The 22,649-nt window shown below is 54.0% G+C and overlaps 1 protein-coding gene across 4 annotated transcripts in view; it reads left to right on the top strand.

Annotated features, from left to right (window-relative positions):
- The first annotated feature begins 353 nt into the window (after positions 1-353).
- BMP1 (bone morphogenetic protein 1) overlaps positions 354-22,649 on the top strand; it is a 45,100-nt gene continuing 22,804 nt past the window's right edge. Inside the window, exons 1-9 of one of the 4 annotated variants that reach the window (XM_036075175.2) lie at positions 354-682; positions 7,715-7,828; positions 10,136-10,300; positions 10,489-10,606; positions 10,915-11,093; positions 11,861-11,966; positions 13,428-13,552; positions 14,127-14,242; positions 22,125-22,227. In XM_036075175.2, the coding sequence (XP_035931068.2) occupies positions 529-682; positions 7,715-7,828; positions 10,136-10,300; positions 10,489-10,606; positions 10,915-11,093; positions 11,861-11,966; positions 13,428-13,552; positions 14,127-14,242; positions 22,125-22,227 (1,180 nt within the window). In that variant the 5' untranslated portion in view covers positions 354-528. The remainder of the gene's footprint in view (positions 683-7,714; positions 7,829-10,135; positions 10,301-10,488; positions 10,607-10,914; positions 11,094-11,860; positions 11,967-13,427; positions 13,553-14,126; positions 14,243-22,124; positions 22,228-22,649) is intronic. The other 3 variants (XM_036075173.2, XM_078069524.1, XM_078069525.1) reach the window with 3 other exon arrangements.

Below are 22,649 nucleotides of genomic sequence, written 5' to 3'. Positions count from 1 at the left end.
CCTCGGGGCCCGGCGCCCCCTCCCCGGCCCCGCCGGCCCGCGCCCCGGGCCGCCCGAGCCCCCTCCCGGGGCGGGCCTGCTCCCGCGGTCCCCGCCCCCGGCTGGCGCGCCGCCCGGCCCGGCCGTGCGCTGTCCCGAACCCGAGGGGGGCCGAGCTCCGGGCGAAAACCCGCCTTCCAGCGAGCTCATTTCCCTAAAGGGGGGGGGGGGAGAGGGAGGGAGGAGAGAAGGAAAGAGGAAAAGAAGGGAAGGGAGCGGAGAAGGCTGGAGGCGCAGGGAGAGGGCCGAGGAGCCGGGCCGGAGAGGGGGCGGGAGACAGGAAGGAGGGGGGCGAGGACAGGGAAGGGGGAGAGGTAGGGACGCGCGAGGGGGGGCAGCGCGGGGAGGGAGCGCGCGGGCGAGCGGAGGGGAGCGCCCTCCCCTCGCCGCCAGTCCTCCGCTTCCCCTCTCGCCGGCTCCCGCGTCCGGGCGCGACCCGCCGCCGCCGCCGCCGCCGCCACCGCGCCCGCCGCCGCCGCGCCCTCCAGCATGCCCGGCGTGGCCCGCCTGCCGCTGCCGCTCCTGCTCTGGCTGCTGCTGCTGCCGCGCCCGGGCCGGCCGCTGGACTTGGCCGACTACACCTATGACCTGGGGGAGGAGGACGACTCGGAGCCCGTCGGCTACAAAGACCCCTGCAAGGCGGGTAGGCGCCCCCCACCCCGCCGACCGGCCGGGGCGCCTGGGGCCGGGGCGCGGGCAGGCCCCGCGGGGAGGCGCGGGCTGCTGAGGGTTTGGGGTTGGGGGAGGACAGTCCAGTGTGGGAAGCCGGGAGCTGCCTGGTTGGCAATGCAGTGGGGAACAAAAGAAAGAGGGAGAGAGGGAGGGGGAAGTTTGGGGGACTTTTAGGACTGAAGTTGTGCTGCTATTTGTGGAAGCTGCTGCCGCTGCCCTCTCTTCCCAGAAGATTCCTGGGACAAGCTCTTTGGGTCCAGGGAGAAACCTGTGGCCAAGGAGGCTTTTCCTCCTGCAGGAAACTTTTCTGGCCAAACTCCCGTGTGTGTGTGTGTGTGTGTGTGTGTGTGTGTGTGTGTGTGCGCGCACTTTTCCCTTGTCCCCCATCTCGGGCTCCAGGACGTTGCTGTTTTCCAGCCTGTCTGCGCTGCCCCCAGGCTGCACATCTGTCTGCCCAGGGGGTGCGGGAGGCCTGCATCTCCGAGGAGCAAGTCTCCTGAGGCCCCCACCCAGCCCAAGTGAAAGAAGAAAGTTTTTCAAGGGATCCTCTGATGTCATGCTCCCTGGGTGTCCCATGGTCCCCCCACCAGACACAGCGGCCTTCTGGGACAGAGGAGACAGCTGTCAAAGTTAGAGAAGCCAGCCAGGGAGGGGGGATTACCTCTGCCCTTAGGTGCCAGAAGTACCTACCAAGGCCAAGTTGGGGTGGAAAGGGGAAAAACACAGAGAACTCAAATACTGTGTATCCGCTCTCTTAGTCCACAGACACTGGAGGCTAATTAGCTGAGGTCAGGGCCCCAGAGTGTGTGTGTGTGTGTGTGTGTGTGTGTGTGTGTGTGTGTGTGTTCTTTGTCCATGTAGACCCCATGTAACCCCTTCACTCCTGCTGGGCCCAGAGGGGTCTTGCCCCTGGAGTGACCAGATGGCCAGGCACTCAGGCCATTTGCCTAATCAGATGACCCTGAACAGGCTGCCTGGGACAAGAGAACACACAGGCCATAAGATATCATCAGAATCTTTCCTCAACTTCCTGCCTCTGATTTCAGCCTGTCTCCAAATAACCAGGGCCAGGGGTAGTGTCCCAGTCCCTAGAGTTCTAGGAGTGCCTGTATGTGGTGTAAGAGGTTGGGTCCCTCTAGTCCTCACCCTGGGCTCCCTACTTTGGGTGAATGCATCACACACAGCAAGCTACAGAAGAGGTAGACCCTTCTTCCAGTGGGAGGAGGAGAAGCCAAATCTCAGCCTTTCTCCACCCTTGCTGGGCCGTGGGTAAACCAGACATTAGCCACCATCTTTCTCCCTGGGCTTGGAGTGGGCATGAGGCTAAGTGGATGGAGCTTGGGCTTTGGAGGCAGGCAGACCTAAGCTGTCAATCCTGGACCCACAACTCATTAGCTCTACTGCCTGGGGAATGTTAATTATCATCTCTGAACTTTGCTTTTCTCACCTGTAAAATGGAACTGATAATATGTCTCTCTGTAGAGTTGATGGCAAGGATTAAATATGAGAACATATATAAAACACTTATTAGAGATTAACACACAGTAAGCAATAAATGTTTGCTGCCTACTCCCCTGTTTTCTGTGCCTCACACTCTCACTTCATTTTTTTCTGAGGGAATGGGCTGGGTTTGCTGGAAGGGAGTGTCTCCCTGTCCCTGTCCTTGTGTCACTTATTCATTCAGCTGATCTACATGGACTGAATGCTAATGATATGTGCCAGGCCCTGGGCTTGATGTTGGGGGAGATACAGAAAAGTGTAAGACATGGCCCCTGCCCTCAAAGGGCTTCCAGTCTGGGAGGGGCATAAGACGCGTGGGGATGTAACCAACCGCACCAACCAAGATGCGTTCTGTGCCACCTTGGGAGGAAAGGTCTTAAAGGCTCAAGGAGCCCCTTACCCCTCTGCAGGCCTGGCGGTGGCAGTGGCAGAGAACCAGGGCTCACAGCAGGCTGGGAAGGTTTGGGGGTTCATCATGGAGGAGGGAAGGCCTTGAAGAATGGGTAGGAAGTCAATCTGATGTATTTCACTCCTGGAGGGATTTGGAGTGATTTTCGGAGGAGGCGGCAGGAGGCTGAGGCTCTATCCCCAGTCTCAGATTTCATGCTAGGGTGGGGCTGGCTGAGTTGGAACTTCAAACAAGGGCTCTGGAGAAGGCTCTGCCCCAGGGTGAAGTGAGGCTGGTGGGGAGCTGGGCCAGGCCTGGGGGTGGCCGAGAGGGCCCGAGAGCCTGACAAGGCCAAGAGTCAGGGTCAGATCAGGCCTCCCTCCTGGGGCTGACTGCTGCAGCCTTGCCTACCTCCACCCTGACTCCCTAAGACCCCACGCCAACAGCCTCACGCCTTGCGTCCCTAGGCTCTTCTCTCTGTTCATGTTGCTGTGTCCTCTTGCTCCCTCTAAGCCCCGCCGTCCAGGTGCTAGATGTGATGATGGCAGGAGCACCTGGCTTTGCCTTTGGATGCCCCTGATCTGCCTGCTTACCTCTGCTCCCTTCACCCTTTCCAGCTCTCTCCTTTTCTCCTCCTTGCACACGGAGGACCAAGAATGAAAGTCCTGTTGAATCCCCTGGCTCACCTTTCAGGATAACCAGGCCCCTTCATTTGAGTTTACCTCCTGCACTTACTGTCAGAGGTAGGGCAAAATTGAGGGCAGTAAGGCAAAATTAAGACCCCTGATACCCTGGAGAGTTTCCTGGATCTTCTGGGCAACACTAGAACAATAGGCGGGAAGCAGAGTTGTTCTATATGTGTGCTGAGAGCTGGTTCCACCAAGCTCATGCTCTGGTGTGCAGGCTCTCACGTGCACATATGAGCTCTCTCTGTCTCTCTCTCTCTCCTTCTCTACCCCTTGCCCAGGGAGCTTGTGAATCAGCCCTGATTTCTTATATGTTAGGATGCCAAACCATCAAGGGGGATCTTCCCTGAGATTCCCCGCTCTTGGCAGTGAGCCTCGGGGCTCTGGGAGAGATGCGGGAGGCAGGAATGGGGACACAGCTGCTCCCAGAGGCAGAGAAGCACCTGGGGAGTGCCCTTGAGCCAGTGAGGACCTTACTTCGGCCCTAGCTGGCAGCTCAGAGGTTTGCTTGCTCTGAGAAGATGAGGTGGGCTAGTAGCTGACCAGCCCTCATCACTGTCCCCACCCCAGGGGCCTCGTTGCCCAGGTTTGGACTTCAAGAGGCCTCAGTCACAAGTTCTGGAGGTTGAGAAGTGATCCATTCTCTTGCCAGACCACATTCCCCCTCCAGACACTCTGAATGAGTCACCCACCCACCTATGCCCCTGCTCCCTGAGTCACCTTCTCTTTTAGGTGCCCCAAGGGAGGAGGAAAAGACTTAGAATCTCCCTGGGCTCCAGATGGAGGGGGCCAATGGGACTCCCCAGAAAGAAGGAACTCTCAAGAATTCTAGTTTCTCCAGAAGATATTGGGGGAGGATGGGGAGGGTGTAGAATGTGTCACTCAGGCCACTAAGGGCCTCCTACGGATATCCAGGGGAATCAGCTAATCTCTCTGTCTCTCTGTCTCTCTCTCCACTCCCCCCATTCATTTCTAAGGGTGCCCTTCACCTTTGGGAGGTATAGCCTGTGAAATGTGTACATGCAATAATTTGTGTGTTTGAATACACTAGGGCTTGCACAGGGAAGTAGTCAAGAGAGTGTTTGGGCACGTTTGTGGGTGTACCCCTGCTTTATGGGCAAGTCCATCCAACTGTGCATGTGGGTATTCCTGAGTACATGTTGGGGTGTGCGCAAATATGCACCTGTGTAGCAGTGTACAGCTGTGATTAAGTATGTGCCCATGTCTGTGGGAGCTTGAGTATGTTCTCCCCCAGCGAGAAGCTTGCATTTGTGTGATGGGACATGCGTATGCCCCGTACACATGGCATTGGGGCGCCACCACACCAGCGAGCTCCTCACCCTGTCCCCGGACGGGGATGCCTTGCCATGCCCCAGGGGAGGAGACTCCGGAGCCAAGAGGCCTACCTAGAGGATGGGCACACGAAGTCCACCTTACTCTTTCTTTCCTCTCCTGCCCCCAGCCTGACTATGGAGTGGCCACGAGTGCTCCCGGCTGGTTTACAGCCAGAAAACAAAACAAACTTTTGATCCTGTGTTGAAAACAACTACTACCCTGACCCTGACCCCAGGACTTCCTTCCGGGTAAGGGGGGTTGTCCTGGACTCTCCAGCATCCAGATTCCCTAGCTTCCCCATGGGGGAATCCCAAATGGGCAGGGCCTTCAGGCTCAACTCCTGGCCAGAAGGCTCCCCTGCCCACCCCACGTCTCCCCACCCCCACTCTGTTCCCACACATTCTTCAGCCATGACATCCCCACCACAGGACGCCCGCTCGGCAGAAGAGCTCTGTGGCCATCCTAGGGCCTGTCGCGCCTTCCACTTGCCCTGCCCCCCACACCGCCCTGGTCTCACAGGCCAGCACGGTTCCATGGCCTCTGTACTTGGAATTCGAGGTTCTGCTTCTGAGCACTCTGGGGCTTCACTCAGCCAGGAAGCCAATGGGGGTGAACCGATATGCCCTTGGAAAGTGGAGAGCTGATCTTGAGCTTATGGGGCTGTTTTGGGGGTAAGATTAACAGTGACCATTTAGTGGGTGCTTACTGTGTTCCAGGCTCTGTGCTAGGTGCTTTATTTACATGCCTTATTTCATGCAGTCATCCTGGGAGACAGATTCTATCGTTAGCTCCTTTTTATGTAGGAGAAAATTGAGGTTTAGAAGAGTTTATGTGACTTGTCAGCTAATAGGAGCCAAGCTGGGATTCAAAGATGGGTCTGTCTGCCTACAGAGACTTTGCGCTTTGCTGCCATGTCCAAAGACGAGTCTAAATGTGCAGCCACGTGTGTATATGATGGTGCCCGTGGGTGTGGGCACGTGAGCCTGGAGGTGCTGGTGTCTGTGCAGAGGTGCAAGGTGTGTCAAGGTGTGAGGGTATCCGTGTGGCCTGCGTGTGCCTGTGTGAATGTTGGCATTGTCTTCTCGGAGTGCACCTCTCATCCCACCACCTCTGCGTGTCAGCTAAGAAACGTCTCCTGCTGCCATCCAATCAATTGCTGAGCCAAGTCCCCCAATGGTGACATTTTATGGAAAAAAATCTTTCTCATGTGGTGGAAGAGATTCTGGGCCACTTACCAGCTGGTGACCTTGGGCAAGTCATTTCCCTTCTTAGGCCCAAGTGTTCTGATCTCTGAAGTCAGGGAGGTGGGCTGGAATCTAGCCACGAGGTTATCTCTCGAAGAGTTTGTAATTGCACGCTCGTAGGCAAATGCACAGGTGGAGCATGATTTAACGGGCATGCCCTGAGTGGGCCAGGATTAAATGAATTCATTAATGTGGAAGCACCTTGTCAACTGGGAAGGTGTCATTATGGCTACCATTACTGGCTTACTGGGTTCAGAGCTTGCAGTTAGTCTGTGTGTGTTGGAGCTTGTGCATGTGTGTTTTTTAGAACTGTCTGTGACCGTGCATTTTGTGTGTGTGTGAATGTGTGTCTGCGTGAGTGTCTATTTTTGTGTGTGGGAATTTACGATATGGGTTCTACAGCAGTAATGCACTTGAACACAACAAGTGCTAGACTGGGAATCAGGAGGCCCATGTTACGAATCCAGCCTCTCCAACAACTAGCAGTGTGGGAGACCATTTCCCTTCCAGGCCTCAGTTTCCATATCTGTAAAATGGAATGTTGGCCTGGATAACTGCTAGAGGGGACTCCCACGTTCTGTCAATCCAGGTCTAGGTTGCATCAGAGTATGTGTCTATGGGCATGTGTCTTTGCGGGCCCAAAGAATATCAATGTGATACTTGACTTGAACAAACATTCTGGAGTGCCTTCCACCTGCAAGGGTGGTGCGGCGCTGCTTGGGGGGAATGGGAGTGGGGAGCATATCTCTGTGACTTCCATAGCTCTATGTTTGAGGGCATGGCTGTGGATGTCACCATGTGCCTGATTCTGTGTATGATGAAGTGTGTGTGTGTGTGTCCACCCAGTGGGCCATCTGGGGCGGAGAAACCTGTGTGCAAGGCCTCAAGGTTAAAATAATTTGTGTAATGCTGCCGCCAGGCCTGTGTAGCACTCCGGATGAGAAGCAGATGTTGCCATGGGTGGAGCTTCAGGGAAGCTGCTCCCTGAGCTCCACCTCCATCCAGCTCAGCCTCCCGCCTCCCCCAGCCCAGCCCAGTGAGAAGCTCGCTTCTGAGCTCCTTCCAGAGCACTCAGCTCCCCAGCTTCCTCCTGCTCCTGACTTCTCAAAAGGCAGGCGGATTGTTGAGCCCATCTCTCCAAAAACATCTCTCCCCAGATCCAGAAGTCAAAATGGCCTATTCAGGGGGCTCTATGACCCCCCCGGCCTTCCTTCCTCCAGAGAAGGGACCCTGAAACTCAGAATAGGAGTCCCTTGAGAACAGTTAAACTTCTTCCTCCTAGCAGGGCAGCTCCGTTATGTGTCCTGGTTTCCCTCCTATGCCTCTCTGCTCTGTTCTTATTCACATCTTCCCCTCCATCTTTGAAACAGCCTTTGTTGAGTGAATACCACATGCTCAGCACAGCGCCAAGGTTATGGGCCCACAGAGTAGACACTCTGTTATCTGACCCCCTTCTGCTTTCTTCATAGCACGCATCACCATTCTTGAGTTCAGTGTTTGTTTATTTGTGTATTGTCAAAGGTTAGCTCTACACAAGCAGGGACCTCTTCTATCTTGCGCATCACTCGGCTGGTGCCTGGCCCACAGAAGGTGCTTACTAAGTATTCAGAGTGATGGGAAGAGTGACATGGCCGTGTCTTCCTCTGGTAGGGGGTGGGTATCAGCTTTGTTGGGTTCCCAACTCCAAAGTGAGCACGAGTCTCCCGAGGGATCCTCAAAGCCAGTGCCCCGCTGCCTTCTTCCTCAGAAGGCATTTGCAGACTAAAGTTGCTATAGGGGAGCCCCTGGCGTTGGGGCTGCCAGTACTGGGTAGAAGGATTAACTCCCCCGGCCTCTTCTTTTCTCTCTAGCTGCCTTCCTTGGGGACATCGCCCTGGATGAGGAGGACCTGAGGGCCTTCCAGGCGCAGCAGGCTGCAGACCTCAGGCAGCGGGCAACGCACAGGTCTTCCATCAAAACTGCAGGTACACCGGGTACAGGCTGGTCTCCTATGTCCCAGAAATGGGCTCCGGAATTGGAGAAACAAGGAGCCTCCCTGTTGCCCAGCCAGGCCCTCTCAGGGCAGAGGCTAGGAGCTTGAACCCAGCATAATGGCTTGTCTTCCCTTGGGATATTTTTATCCCTTCCCCCAGAGGAACAGCAAGTATCGACAAACCCAGGAGCCAGAACTGACATTCTTTTTGCTTACAGTTTACAAAGGACTTTCAAAAGCATTATCTAACTTAACTGTCCCCAACCACCTGCAAAGGTAGGTGTCAGGACAACTGCTGCCTTGCAGATACAGAAACTAAGACCCATGGGGGTAACATGACTTGTTCACTATCTCATAGCCGGTCAGTGGCAGAGCTGGGACAGGAACCCAAGCCTTCTCACTCCAGATCTGAGGCTCTTTGCTCAACACCCCAGTCCCTCCTGGCTTCACCTCGTGCTCCCACTTTGCAAGCTTTTACGCATCTTTCCAAGCCCAGCTCCGGAGCTTCTCTGGTGAAACCTTCCCTGATCGTCCCCCCAGCACGCCTGTACCTCCATTTGCTCTCTCTCTGCTCCCTGTTGACCGTGTTAGTATCTCACTCAGTGAACCATGTTTCAATGGTTTTTCTTTTTTAATACGTCTATCTTCCCTGCTGGACTCAAAGCTTCTCAAGGTCAGGGATGGGTCCTTCTCATCTCCGTGTGGCCCAAGCAGCTAGCAACACACCTGGACCTTGTGAATGGGTGAGAGAATAGGAAGAGTCAGGGCACGGGCCGCTTCGTTTCTGTCCAGCCTTGTCACTGCTCTGGAACGTGGTGCTGCCTCCAGGGAGGTCTCCATTGCCAGGGACAGGGATTCTCACCTGGAGCCCATGCTGCACACACTCACTGGGGCCAAGCAGTTGCCCTGTCCTGCATGAGGGAGGCTCGTGGCACGGGCAGCCGTGGAGTAAAGGTCAAACTAACCCCAGAGAGCAGCTGGCACTGGAGGGTGACGTGGTGGCCTGATAACTAGCAAGGCTTCCTGGGCCTCAGAGGGGACCAGCAGAATGGAGGGGTTGGAGCGCCTGGGCCCACCACGAACCCACCAGGTGACTTTGGGCAAATCTTCAGCCTCAGTTTCCTCATCCATCAAATATACATAGTGATGCTTGCCCAGTGCATCCCAGAGAGCTACTATGTCACTGGAGAACGTGTATTTGGGAACACTGAAAGACATCAAGATCCATATGCTCACAAGGAAGAAGTTTTATTAAGTGAGAAGGGACCATTTCCTAGTCTCAAGCCCCCTGCAGTCCCTAGGAAATTAGGACACCATGGTTTTCTTTTTCAGTTATGGTCAATTCTCGCTATCTGTGGTAGTTATTTTTTTTTTTATTTTTTTTAAAGATTTTATTTATTTGAGAGAGAGAGAGAGAGAAAGAGAGCACAAGTGGGAGGGGGGAGCGGAGGGAGAGGGAGAAGCAGACTCCCCGCTGAGCAGGGAGCCCGACGCAGGGCTGGATCCCAGGACCCCGGGATCATGACCTGAGCCGAAGGCAGATGCTTAACCGACTGAGCCACCCAGGCGCCCCAATCCGTGGTAGTTATGAATAGAGCTATAGGATAACCTTGTTCCATAAAGTCACTGTGAACACTGAATTCACAAATCCTAAGCCATCCATCACTCCTAGGAGAAACACAATGTTCGCTTCCTGCTAGCTTCTCGTCATATCATTTTCATCAACTGATCAATGTGTGACCCTGTCTTACGTGTGTTTCTGTTTAAAGACCCCTGATTTAATACCCAGTTGATTCATTAACATTGAGCCATGGCCAGCAGCACTATGACTCATGACTGAACAAAGCTTATGTAACAGACATGTACGTTCTCCATAAGGCACATCAAATCCTTCTAGCACTCGGGACACCAGACAGCACGGCAATGCTTCAGCACATCGGGGCGGAAGGGAGTCATTTTAAACAGCAAAGTCACCAGCAAAAAGCCCCAAATGCAAAAAAAAATGGCACTAAATAGACTATGAAAAAGATACTTATTGACAGTATGAGAGCTCAAACAAGAAGGCAGTGTCACCTTGTTCCCCCTCAGTTGGACATGTGGGTGACTCACACTTTTCCCTGCTCTGTGCATGTCAGCAAAAAACCATGAGAGAGCTGAGGGTATTGATTTTGGGATTACAAATAAATTTTAGTGAGTGGGCAAATATGGACTCCCACTAAATGAGGATAGATTATATAATTTGTTTCCTGCACCACCCCTTCATTCACTTGCTACTAATGTCTTCCTCTTCCAACCCAAGGAAATTCTTCTACCTTCGACTGCCAGAGCTCTAGTGGGCAGCTGCAGAGGAGAAGCCGTGGGAGATGGAGAGGCAGGTCCCGGAGCCGGCGGGCAGCAACATCCAGACCAGAGCGTGTGTGGCCCGATGGGGTCATCCCCTTTGTCATTGGGGGAAACTTCACTGGTGCGTGTGATGTTGGGGGGCCAGGGGAGCAGCCTGCATCTGGGCCTGGCCGTGGGGCAGCCTGGTCGTGTGTCGTGGTAGGAGTGGTACCTTCTGTGTACCTGTCCAATGAGAGGCTGACATCTAGCAATGGGTGGAGATGGGCCCAGCTGGACACTGTGACAACCTGGCCCCCTTCATCCTGGCAGGCAGCCAGAGGGCAGTCTTCCGGCAAGCCATGAGGCACTGGGAGAAGCATACCTGTGTCACCTTCCTGGAGCGCACGGACGAGGACAGCTATATTGTATTCACCTATAGACCCTGCGGGTGAGCAGGGGCCCCTGGGCACTGCACCCTCGGCCACCACCCAACCCATATTCTGCCCTGGGCCCTGCTGCTGCCCCAACGGGGCCTGACACTGCGTCATCTGTCTCCCTCCCACCCCCTTCCCCTGGGACTTCTCCCCAGGAGCCGCCTGGATGTGGCTATGACCCCTGTACACAGCCTGGGCATCCCACGCTCAGGCCCCTCCCCCGCGCCTCACTCCCCCGCCCCCCTGGCAGCCTCGCCCGGCCCCTGAGTGGATGCACTCCCCCAGCTCGGGACCGCCCCCCTGAGCTGGCCCCGCCCTCCAGGTGCTGCTCCTACGTGGGTCGCCGTGGCGGGGGCCCACAGGCCATCTCAATCGGCAAGAACTGTGACAAGTTCGGCATCGTTGTCCACGAACTGGGCCATGTCATCGGCTTCTGGCACGAGCACACGCGGCCAGACCGGGACCGCCACGTCTCCATCGTTCGCGAAAACATCCAGCCAGGTAGCACCTTGACCTTGGCGCCTAGCTGTGTGCCGCACCTGCCCCAGCACCCGCTCCAGGGCCTCTGGTGGGGGTGGGAGCTGCTGCCTGGAGCCATCGCTTTTGGTCAGCTTAGTGGGCAGCCCTTGTCCAGGGCCCAGGTTGGTCCAGACCGCCGCCCTGAGGCATCGGCTCCCTGCCGGTAGCATCTCTGAGACCCTTGATCAGTTGTAGAGCTGCTTGGCAGGGCCGGGAGAGATCCTGGTCCTGGACACAGAGGCCATCGGGAGCAGCCAGAGCCCAGCTGCCCTGGGGTGGGGGGTAGTTTGTGGGGGGAATTGGCACATCCCCCAAGCCATCTCAGCCTTTCTCTTCACTTTTCCCCAGTCTTCTGCCCTCTGCTTGGTCTCTCCTCTAAGGGTTTTTTCTTTCTTGTTTCTCCTGGCTACCTCCCTCCCCTCCCTTCCTGCTTCCTTCCTCCCTCCCCAGGCCTCCTCCACACTTCCCTGCTTTCATCTCCCTGTGGTTCTAGAAATGGGTGCTTCCTTTCCATACTCCCTGAGCCTTCCCTCCAGCCAGTCCTCGTTGACCCTGCCCCTCTGCTGGACAGACTCTTCTAGAGACCCACCCCTACCCTCAGGCTTCCCTTGGCTGCTCCCCGGACCCTCAGGTAGGGGGGCACCTCTCAAGTGCAGGGAGGACCCCACTCCCCACCCTGAAAAGGTGGCACTGCACCCCACACAGACCCGCCCCTCCCACCCCCCACACCTTTTTCCTGGTCTTCGCAGGGCAGGAGTATAACTTCTTGAAGATGGAGCTCCAGGAGGTGGAGTCCCTGGGGGAGACCTATGATTTTGACAGTATCATGCACTATGCCCGGAACACGTTCTCCAGGTGAGAGATGGGGCCTGGCCTCCTCTGGGGCAGCCCGATCCCGCCCTCTGTAGGCCATTCTCTTTGGGCCTCTCGCTTTGCACTAGGCTGTCCTGCTGGGGCAGTCATCAAGGACAAGAGTGGACTTCTGGGTGCCTGCAGCCCCCAAGCAGAGGACCCGTGGGAGCCACCTGCCTTGCTGTCCTCTTCCATGGTGGGTCCATGGCCCGGCTGGGGCTCACAAAGCCTAGTACCATGTACCCCGAGGGCACCTGGCCCAAGAGGCTGAAAATCCAGCCGCTCTGCCTGCCACATAGATATATGCTGTGGTTCCAGAACTATATCAGTCCAGCAGAGCTGAGCTTTTTCCCTCATCTGTCAGCCAAAAGAGGCACGTTTTTCTAATTGGGGGCATCCTTTCTAATCAGTCTGCCTTTTTGTAACTGGCTAGTTTGTACAAAGGCTCCCTCTTGGCCTGAACTAGCCTCTCTCCCCTGCTCACAAGCGCATACACACCTACTCCCTTTCCTGGGCCCACGTTCCCAGAAATCACAGCCAGAACCCCCAGAGGTAGTGGCCCAGCCTCCGCACCCCCAGCTTCTCCTTAGAGTGTGGGAAACGGCCCCTCCCTCCTCTTCCTCAGGCTCCCCTTCCCGGCCCGGCCTTTCCCATGCCTGGCTCTTTCCTCATCCTCTGTCTGCTCTCCTGCTCTGTCCCGCACACAGTGCCCCTCCTCAGTCTCGCCCGCGTCCAGACCTGAGGGAACAGAGACCAAGGAAGGGTGGTGAGGTCATCCCGCCCCCCCACGGCCACAGACCTCCCCTGGACATTTCCCACCACATCCTACCCTACCCCCTGCTGAGTTCCACCCAGCTGGGTGTGAGTCAGGGTCCCTGGGGAGGTGGAGGGCCGCCTGCTTCCCTTCGCCCTGCTCCTCCCAGATGGCAACACCCAGGACTTAGCAGGCAGGAACTCGGGGGGACAGGAGGCACTGATGGATCAGGAGTTGCGGGGCTGTCCCCAGGGTCTGGTCCAGCCACGCTGGAACTTGTCGAGAGCAGCCTGTGGTAGGATGCGCACTGGCCCTGGTAGTCCTAGGAGAGGTTCAGCATGAGGGGCCGCGGAAGCAGGGGCTGGAAGAGGCTGGACCCATGATCGCTAGGAGCCCGAAGCTCTCCTGAGGCTGGGGACTGGGCCCAGACTGAGCCGGGGCACCGGGAGGTCCCCGGGGCATGCGGAACCTGTGTCCCTGACCTCCCAGAGTATTCCTGGGGCTCCCCCAGGCTCCAGCTGTGTGGCTGCCACGGAGCAGGGTGGCTGCTGGTCAGTGGGCAGCATAATGACAGGGTGAGATCTCTCCACCCGTCCCTGACCCTACGGAGGAATGTCTGGGCTCTGGCAGGGTCGTGACCTTGGGTGCACACAGGCACGCCACCCCTCCTTCCATCAGACTCTCACCCAGGTCGGGCTTTTCCTCCTCAGGGGCATCTTCCTGGACACCATTGTTCCCAAGTACGAGGTCAATGGGGTGAAACCTCCCATCGGTCAAAGGACCCGGCTCAGCAAGGGGGACATCGCCCAGGCCCGCAAGCTCTACAAGTGCCCAGGTCGGGGCAGGGAGGGACGGGCCAGGGAGGGGTGGAGGACAGAGCCTGAAGCAGCCAGTGGGCCAGGACCTGGGGCTGAGGAGGTTAAAGCTGTGAGTCCTAGAGAAGGCCAGAGGCTGCCTGGTGTTGGGGGTGGGGGCACCCAAGCAGGGGCACTGTTCAAGTTAAGGAACCAAACTGGGGCTGGGATCGGGTGGTGGTGAGATGTTGAGCCCCGCACCTTCCAGGCGTCTGGGAGAAGAGGGCAGTAGGAGCAGTAAAGAGGGCTGGCAGAGCAGTTCTCAGGGAGTGAGGTAGAGTGAGGCCGCCAAAGGAGCTTGACCTTAACTCTGGAAACCTTGTTGCCTTGACAACAGCGCATCCTGTAGCTCTAGGCTGAAGAGGTCAGCAGTGTGAGCTTGTATGTGAGGAGCAGGGAGGGCATCCTGAAGGGACAGGACCATCCCGGACTCCCTCCCCTCCTCAGCCGTTCTTCTCGCCCCCAAAGGATGCCAGAGTACAGGGCGGGAAGCCAGAAGGCGGGGGGGATTGGGCATCTGCAGCCAGCAGTTCAGTCATTTCCTTTCCTTGACAGCCTGCGGAGAGACCCTACAAGACAGCACAGGCAACTTCTCCTCCCCTGAGTACCCCAATGGCTACTCCGCCCACATGCACTGCGTATGGCGCATCTCAGTCACACCTGGGGAGAAGGTAACTGAGCGTCCCCTCCTCTGCCAGGACCCCAGAGTAGGAGAGCATAGTCGGTTGTGGCTGTGAATGACCTACCTGGGAAACGTAGACCCATTCACCCCGTAAGAAATGGAGCACTGCCTCAAGGAGGGGCTTCTAGCAATCGTTGTAAATGAAGGCTGACTCGCAGAGAGCACTTGCTACATGAGAGGCACTTTTCCAAGCACTTCTCAGGTTCACCCACAGGGTTTTCATGTGGAATCTGGACCTCTCACCCACCCCTGCACTTTCCATGTCCTTCTGTGCATTTTGGTTGTTTCCAGGAGCCAGCTTTAAGACTTTATTGCCCTTGATTGGAACATGGCACTTAATGTGCTAGTGCAGTCTCGAGCCCAACTAGATTTTATTTCTGGTCATGTTGTTCGGTCCAACAGCTCTCAAGACCATTCGGAATCCGAGTCCACCATTCAGCACGTGACCACCTCTCTTACTATGTCCTGAGCTCTTGATAAGCATATCTTCTGGGTCTTTGGAACCTGGTCTTTGACAGAAACATTGAACGTGACATGAATCAAAGCAGATCCAAGATCCCTTTCTGAGCTGACATGGTTCATCTGCAGACTTTGGGCAGAGTTATTCCACTGGCTGAGACACCACTTAATGTCACTACCACGACCTTGTTGACTGGGAAGTGAGCTTCTCAGACCTGCCTTTGTCATCTTGATAAATGCTGAATATGTAGACGGACTGCCTTACCAAATCAAATCTACTGTTCCACCAGTTGGGAAAGCGCCTTTTAAAAAGGAAATGACATTTGTCTGATATGCTTTGTTTCAAGTGAACCTGAACTGGTTCCTCGTAATCAAGTGTCTCCTTTCTAAATGGCGGCAGACTGTTTAATTGGGCATTGACGTTCAACTCAGTGGTTTGCGATTCCCAGAATTCACTCCAAACCCTCCTTCCAACACACGCATGCGTGCGCGCACACACACCCCTTTTGAAAATTGGCAAAGCTTTTGTTCTGAGTTCTCAAGATTACAGACACTGATCACATCTGTAAGTTATTTGAGTGTCCTCTGATGTCATTTTTGAGCCTAGAGGCAAAAGCCAGTTTAAAGAGGTGCTCACTGACTCTCCTCCAATGTGATTCGGTTTCCATTTCCTTTCCAAACTGTGCTTATTTTATTTTTTGCAATTTCAAGATCATTCTTATTTGTGCTAGACTTCTATTGAGGGTTGAGTAATTCCATCACCTCTCGCAGTTAACATTCTGTCATTTTCCCTCAAAAGTGAACCCATCCCCTCTTTGTTCTTTTTTTTTTTTAATTCTGAATTGAACTTAACAATTGCTGTCCTTTTGCTGCCTTGTTCTGACCATGCCCTGGCTTCCTTTATCCTTCTGCCAAAGGTCTCTGCTGCTGCAGCCTTTGGAGATCTCACAGCGGATAACAATAAAAACGACTAACGATTATTGAGCTCATTATCAGCCAGGCATGTGTTAAATTCTTTATGTGTTATGTCTTGTAATTAATACAATGACATTCTGGGCTGCTGCTAATGTTATCTCCATTTTGCATATGAGAGAGCAAACTTGGAAAAATTAAGTAACTTGCCCAAGAAACTGGATTATGACACAAAAATCCATGATTGCAATACTGTGTATTCTAAAGCCCTGTCCCATATCAACAGTTGCTAAAGCGCGCTTCCACAGACCGCTGTGCCCACTACTCGCCCAGCACCGGGGGCCAGAAAGAGGCACGAGATAGTCCCGGACCCGAGGAACATGGAGTAGGGTAGAGCGTTGCCGTCTTTCCTATTCAGAAGATTTGCTCGGTCAGCAGGGATCGGTCTCCTTCCCTGTGGTTCTGACCTGGAACGGGCTGGCCCTGGTCTCTAGTAGACACATGGCCGGGCCCCAGGCGCCTCCCTGTGCCTTGGGACTGTTCTCTCCACAACTCCCAGGAGACTCCCCACCAGGGAGAGAAGGAGGCTACAGAGAAAAATTCCAGATTCATCAGTGCGTGGTTGCAGAGATAGAAAAAGTTAAACTCACTCACGGTCCTGGATGCAATTGTAGAGTTGTAAGTGAGCCAGAGATGGGCCCCCCGGGGGACAGGAGCCCTTTAAGGGCTCACGGAGGCTGGGGAGCCAGGGAGGATGGCTTTGGGACATCACGGCCGCCATTCTTCGCTGTGCACCCATTAGGTGCCAGGCGGAGTAGCAGACATCTCGTGCGCACGACCTCGTTATTCCTCCCGTCAGTTTTGTGGCGCAGATGCAGTTGTCCCGTCTGTATAGACGAAGGAGTCGGGGCTCAGCGGGCGAGCGTAACTCTGCCCAAGTTTACACAGGCAGTCGCGGTGGAACCAGCACTGGGTTCCAGGACTGTCCGACTCCAAAGTCTACGCTCTTTCAACAGTCGCCCTGGAGTAAACCCGCCTGCGTTCGGGCGTGGACTTTGATGTCTCCTCTGTGCTGAGAGGTTGTTTTGCCTCGCTCTCCACTTCTCTGATTATTGCCAGAAGTGCGAGTGATACGTAAATTTTATCTTATACGGTTATGCAAGTCAGGGAGATGTCAGACAAGAAAGAGCCACTTGGGAAGGCTTCTTTTAGGACCCCCAAGTCTCTGCACTGCACGTCCTTAGCAGCTGCCCCAAAGAGGACTTAGGGTTTCCCAAGCCACGAACCAGCCCCTGATGAGCAGGAAAGTGGTTTCAGGAGATCATGGTCTATTGTGCAGGGGAGCCAAGAAGATGAGAACTGAAAATGTCTTTTGGATTTGGCAGTGTCCACCCTCATTCCCATCCCTGCCTTGTGATAGCCTGCCTATTCTTCAAGTTCCAACCCAAATCGCGCCTCCTCTGTAATGCCTTCCCTGACCCCCACCCCCGTCCCCCAGCTGGGCAGAGATGAGCCCTCCCTTCTCTGCAAGGCCTGTGCCGGACCCTCCCCTGAGTGCCTGCTTCCCCGTGCTGAGGGGCATGGGGGGGGGGGCGTGAGGGGAAGCTGACCCTCATTCTCTGAGCAGCTGTTAGGCCAAATTGAGCGGCAGGCCTGGGGGGGGCCACGTGGAGTGGTGGTTCAGGGTGTGAGTTTAACAGCCAGAGGGCCTGGGTCTGACTCAGGTCTGCCGTGCTGTTTACCGGATGTATGATCTCAGGGAAGTTACTTAACCGCTCTGTGCCTCCGTTTCCCCATTTGTAACGTGGGCCTGGTGGTAATGCCTCCCTCATGGGGCTGATGATACGAGGACTGGACAAGTTAATGTACGTGAAGTGCTTAGAGCAGCGCCTAGCTCATGGTGGGGGTCCACCAAGGCTAGCTGCTATTATCATTCTGTAGTCTTACTCTATTAACGGAGCGATCCCTGGTCAGCCTCCCTGCGTCCCCCATCCCCCATCTGCCTCCCGCTACTTCCAGATGCTGGTATGAACCGTTTCAGATTTCAAAATCTTAAGCAAATTCAGCTCCAATAGTGGAATTACCTTTTTTGGAGTGGCGTACACTGTAGCGTATACATGTAGTATGTATGGGTGGCATGCATGTATGTTGTATGTGTGACTCATACACGTGTCAGTCTTATCAACCTTACGTATATTAACTCCCTGAGTCCTTTGAGGTAGGTGCTATTACCATTGTCATCTTACAAATAAGGAAATGGAGGCACAGAGGTGTGAGATGATGAGCCTCAGGTGGTCCAGCAAAGGCAGACGGAAGCCAGGCTGTGGGTCCCCAAGAGTCGACATATTGTCCCAATCTCTCCCTAACTGCAGCCAACAAATGTGAGGGGAACTTCCCATTTGCGGGGTGCACTTGGAGACTCCGCACTCTGTATCTCCTTTAATCCCCCAGCGCCTTAGGATCGCCTCCATGTTTGAGGCACAAAGAAATCAAGCCACGGGCCCAGAGTCACCAGCCAGGAAGTGGTAGAGCCGGCCAGGTTTTCTTTGGCAAAGGGCAGTGGCCCTGCCACCAGAGCACAGCTCTCTCCACATGACAGAAGTTGTTACAACGCTTAATTAGACATCTCTGGTCTCAATATAGCCACAGCTGTGCCTCCCTGGAGGATGCCCCTAACCACCAGCACAGGTCTCTTCCTCCTGAGTGAGGTGACCACTGGTTCCTCCTGCCCTGTCGGAGGTCTCGGGTGGGCCCTTTGGGGTTGCGCCGGCTGGGTGTGGTCTCTTCAGAGGATGTGAATTCATCCGCCCGGGACAGAGCCAGAGTTGTTTCCGAGGATGAAGGGAAAGTTGCTGCCGTTCTCAGCACAGCTGCTGAGCAACTTGATGGGCAGCCCCGGGGAGGCCACATGGAATAGTGGTGAAGGGCGTAAGTTGAGGAACCAGAGTGCCCTCCCTGGACCCTCTGCATTCCTTCTCCGTCCAGCAACTCCTTAAAAGATAGTTTTGATGTTCGTCAGCTACAAGGATGATGTATCCATGTTGTAAGAATTTTGAAAAATAGAGGCATTCATAAGGTAAAAAGTGAATATTCTCCCCTGGATCCTCCTCCAAATCCCACTCTTCAGAGGTGGCTAGGCATGAGTAACACTTGCTATGTCCTTCCAGGCCCTTCCAAGAATGTGTGTGTGCATGTGTGTGGATATGTGGTCTTAGGTAACTTGCCTTTCACTCAGCAGTTAATTGTGGTCAGGGTTCCATGTCCACAAATCAAGTTCTACCTCAGACATATTCATGGCTGCTTAGCATGTTGTCATCCCCATTTCAGTGCTCGGCCATCCCCTGCAGGTCTCCACTGATGGGTGTTTCATTTAAGTTTTTTCTAAGTTTTTATTATTACCAAAATCACTACAATAAATATCTCAAGACTTAGATCGTTATACACTTAGGCAAGTATATCTGTAAAATAGATTCCTGAAAGCAAAGTTCTAATCAAGAAATATTTATGAAGCAACTACTACATGCCATGCACCAAAGATTCCGTAGTGAATTAAACAAAATTCCTGTCCTCATAGGGTTTACATTTTGGCGGGGTTGGGGGACAGACAAGCAAATAAAAAGTAAATGCAGTAGGTTAGATGGTGATAAATGTCACAAAGGAAATCAGCAGTAGGAGATAAAGGAGTGAAGTGGGGGTTACTGTTCCATGTGGGAAGGCCTCATTCACATCAGATGAGTTGGAGTAGAAATAGACAGGAAATGAGGGAACACTTTGGGCAGATAGCTGGGAAGAGCTTCTAGGCAGCAAGTGCAAAGGCCCTGAGGCAGGAGCAGGCTTGGTGTGTTTGAGGACCAGCAAGGCCAATGTGGCCAGAGCCAAGTAAGCAAGGAGGAGATTGGTAGGAGATGGGGTCAAAGAGATAGCAGGGGGTTAGACCACAAATGACCTTAGAGGACATGGTGAAGACGTTGGATTTTACTCTGAGTAACAAGCATTTAAGGATTTTGAGCAGTGGGGAGGTAAGATCCGATTACATCATGAAAGGTCTGCTGTGGTGAGAGGTAGGATCAAGAGTAGGGACTATTAAACTAATCTTGGGAAAAGATGATGGCAGGGCCAGGACTGAGAATCAAGAAGGGGAACAGGTGGTTTGAGGAGAGAAGAGGAGGATTTAAAAGTGTGCCTGGCAGCATGAAGGGCCCAGTCGATCTCACATTTCAAGTGAGACAGTCAGCGTGCCTGTATTTTCTCTAGCCACAACATTTGACCATCCGGGAAGAGGCACCGAGTAGGTAGAAAGTTGGATTTAACCAGGGATGCAGTTTTCAGGAAGAGGATCGAGAGTTGAGGTCCTATGTAAGGAGGTGATGATAAAGATAGACCATGGATTTGCTTTGAATTGAGATGACTGCCCCAGGCCTTTGCCACTTCCTCTGTGTCCTACTTTGGGCATTTTCTAGAAAGATGAAATATTGGGCACACTGTCTGTCTCCAGAGCAAGAGCCAGAACAGATTTTCAATGTCAGTTTTTCAAAATATGAGGACTTTTATCTTTTTTTTTTTAAGATTTTATTTATTTATTTGAGAGAGAGAATGAGAGAGAGAGTATGAGAGGGGTGAGGGTCAGAGGGAGAAGCAGACTCCCTGCTGAGCAGGGAGCCCGATGCGGGACTCGATCCAGGGACTCCAGGATCATGACCTGAGCCGAAGGCAGTCGCTTAACCAACTGAGCCACCCAGGCGCCCATGAGGACTTTTATCTTGATAATAACAATAGCTCTCAATGATGGCTAATAATAATCATCAAGAGTAATATAGTGCACTTTTCAAAACATGGTCTTACTCGATTACATCTCAGAGTACCACAGTTAAGAAACACTTCCCAAAACACAAACACATTTCGCCCCACGTACGAATCAAAAGAAAAGAAGCAGGATGGGCTGTGGGTTCTAAGCTAGGCAAGGAGAGATGTATGTGAAGGTAAAAGGCAGGAAAACCCCTGTTGACGGTCATGGTGAATTGGAAGGGTTGTTGGACTCCGTAGAGAGCAGTGGGCAAGGAGAGATGGGGTCCGTGGTTGGACAGTGGGGTTCTTGAACCTGAGATTATGTGGGGGGGGTGCACAGTTAGTGGTGATAACAAGGTCTAGGGCATGATGTGCCGGGTATGGTGGAGAAGCGGTAGAGAGAGGAGGTCATGGCGGAGAGGCCAGGAAACGGGAAGGGTCGTCTGGGTGGATGTGGAAATCACCGAACATTCTGCAGTCCATGTCCGTGTCAGGAAGTGACTGCGAGCCAGAGCTCTTCACTGAACTACGGACCGCAGTCGCCGGTGCCGGCTTTGGGGTTGTTTCCATTCTCGCCTCCACTCTGACTGCCTCTAACTCTGCAGGGTGCCGCAGGGGACACGGATCTCCTTATCCTCTTTCCCTCCAGCAGGAAAGCCAGCTAGATCTAACAGGTGGGCCCTCTGGGCCATCGTGTGTCCTCTGTACACACCTCTTAAGTCACAGGGAACTGTTCCCTGGAGTCCCTGCTTGTTGGACTCTAAATACACAAGAGGCTTTGGGGTGCATTCTGGAAACTACTAAAGCAATTTCTCTCCTGGAAAGTGTGCTTCTCTACCTGTTAATATGCCCGCCTGCTGGGGAGAGTTGGACCTTACCGAAGTGTCAAACGTCCCTCCAGTATTACGTGACCAGTTCGTGAGCTCATGCTCAGGAGGCACTTAGGGCAGTGCCTATAGCCGTGAGCTCCCGTGTCAGGCTGAGGCGCTCTTTCCTCATGTTATGCTCAAGGCCACTGAGGTCAGAGAGCTTGGGTGATTCCCCCAAGGACTCACATCGGGAAATGCAGAGGTGACATTCCAACTCAGGCCTATGTGCGTGGAGTCTGAGTTTTTTCACTAAGTGAGCTTTTCAGGTGTATATATCCTTCTGAATCCTAAGCCCCTGGACAGGGACAGACCTTAAACCCATTCACAGGAAGGATTCGGATCCAGTATTCCCCTCAGCCACTAGCATGACCCCCTGCCTGGAATCGGCGTTCATAAATATGGGACCACGGGTGACTCAGCCCTTCTTCTCTGCCTCTCCTCTCTGGACCCTTCATTCTCATTTCAGAGCCCCGCTACCCACATGCTGCCTGGGCCCTTCCTCTACTGAGACCTCATCCCTCTAAAGGTGCTGGATTTGTGTTACTTAAATCCACTGCGAGGAGAGCAGGGTTTAGCCAGAAGCAATGGCTCCTCACGAAGGGGATCAGTAAAATGAGACATTTTATATAGATTCCATCAGGCCACGTATGTTAGGTGAGAGCCGGGATGTCTGCGAAGAATGCTGGCCGTCATTGGCAGACAGCCGGGGAGAGGAGGGACGTTTCTGTGCCCGGAGCTCATTTTTGGGACCCCTTCACTATTCACAGAGGGGGAGGCAGGCCGCCGCCGTGGGCTGGCGAGGCGTGGGGGACTGCGTAACCCTCCTCCTCTTCCCATGTCCCCTAGATCATCCTGAACTTCACGTCCATGGATCTGTATCGCAGCCGTCTGTGCTGGTACGACTACGTGGAGGTCCGGGACGGCTTCTGGAGGAAGGCGCCCCTCCGAGGTAACGGCACTAGGCCGCCCCCCACCTCCTCTGTGGGTGAGCCCTTCGGGGTTTTAAATTGAAGTCTGATTGACATACAATATCCTCTTAGTTTCAGGTGGACATCATACTGATTGGATATTTTTATACATCACTAAATGGTCCCCAGGATAGGAATAGTTACCATCTGTCACCATACGACGTTATTACAATATTATTGATTATATGCTCTGTGCTGTACCTGACATCCCCCATGCCTTATTTATTTTATAACTGGAAGCTTGTATCACTTCTCGGCCTTCTGGCTATGATCAAGTGTGTTGCTAGAACTTTGTATCTCTTAATCCTTTTACACCTGTTCTGTCTATCCCCCCCCCCCGCCACCCCCGGCACCCATCAGTTTGTTCTGTGTATCCATGAGTCTGTTCTGTTTGTTCATTTGT

This window comes from Halichoerus grypus, chromosome 3 (genome assembly GCF_964656455.1).
Source record: "Halichoerus grypus chromosome 3, mHalGry1.hap1.1, whole genome shotgun sequence".
Taxonomy (NCBI): domain Eukaryota; kingdom Metazoa; phylum Chordata; class Mammalia; order Carnivora; family Phocidae; genus Halichoerus; species Halichoerus grypus.
This window is presented reverse-complemented; position numbering and strand designations above follow the sequence as displayed.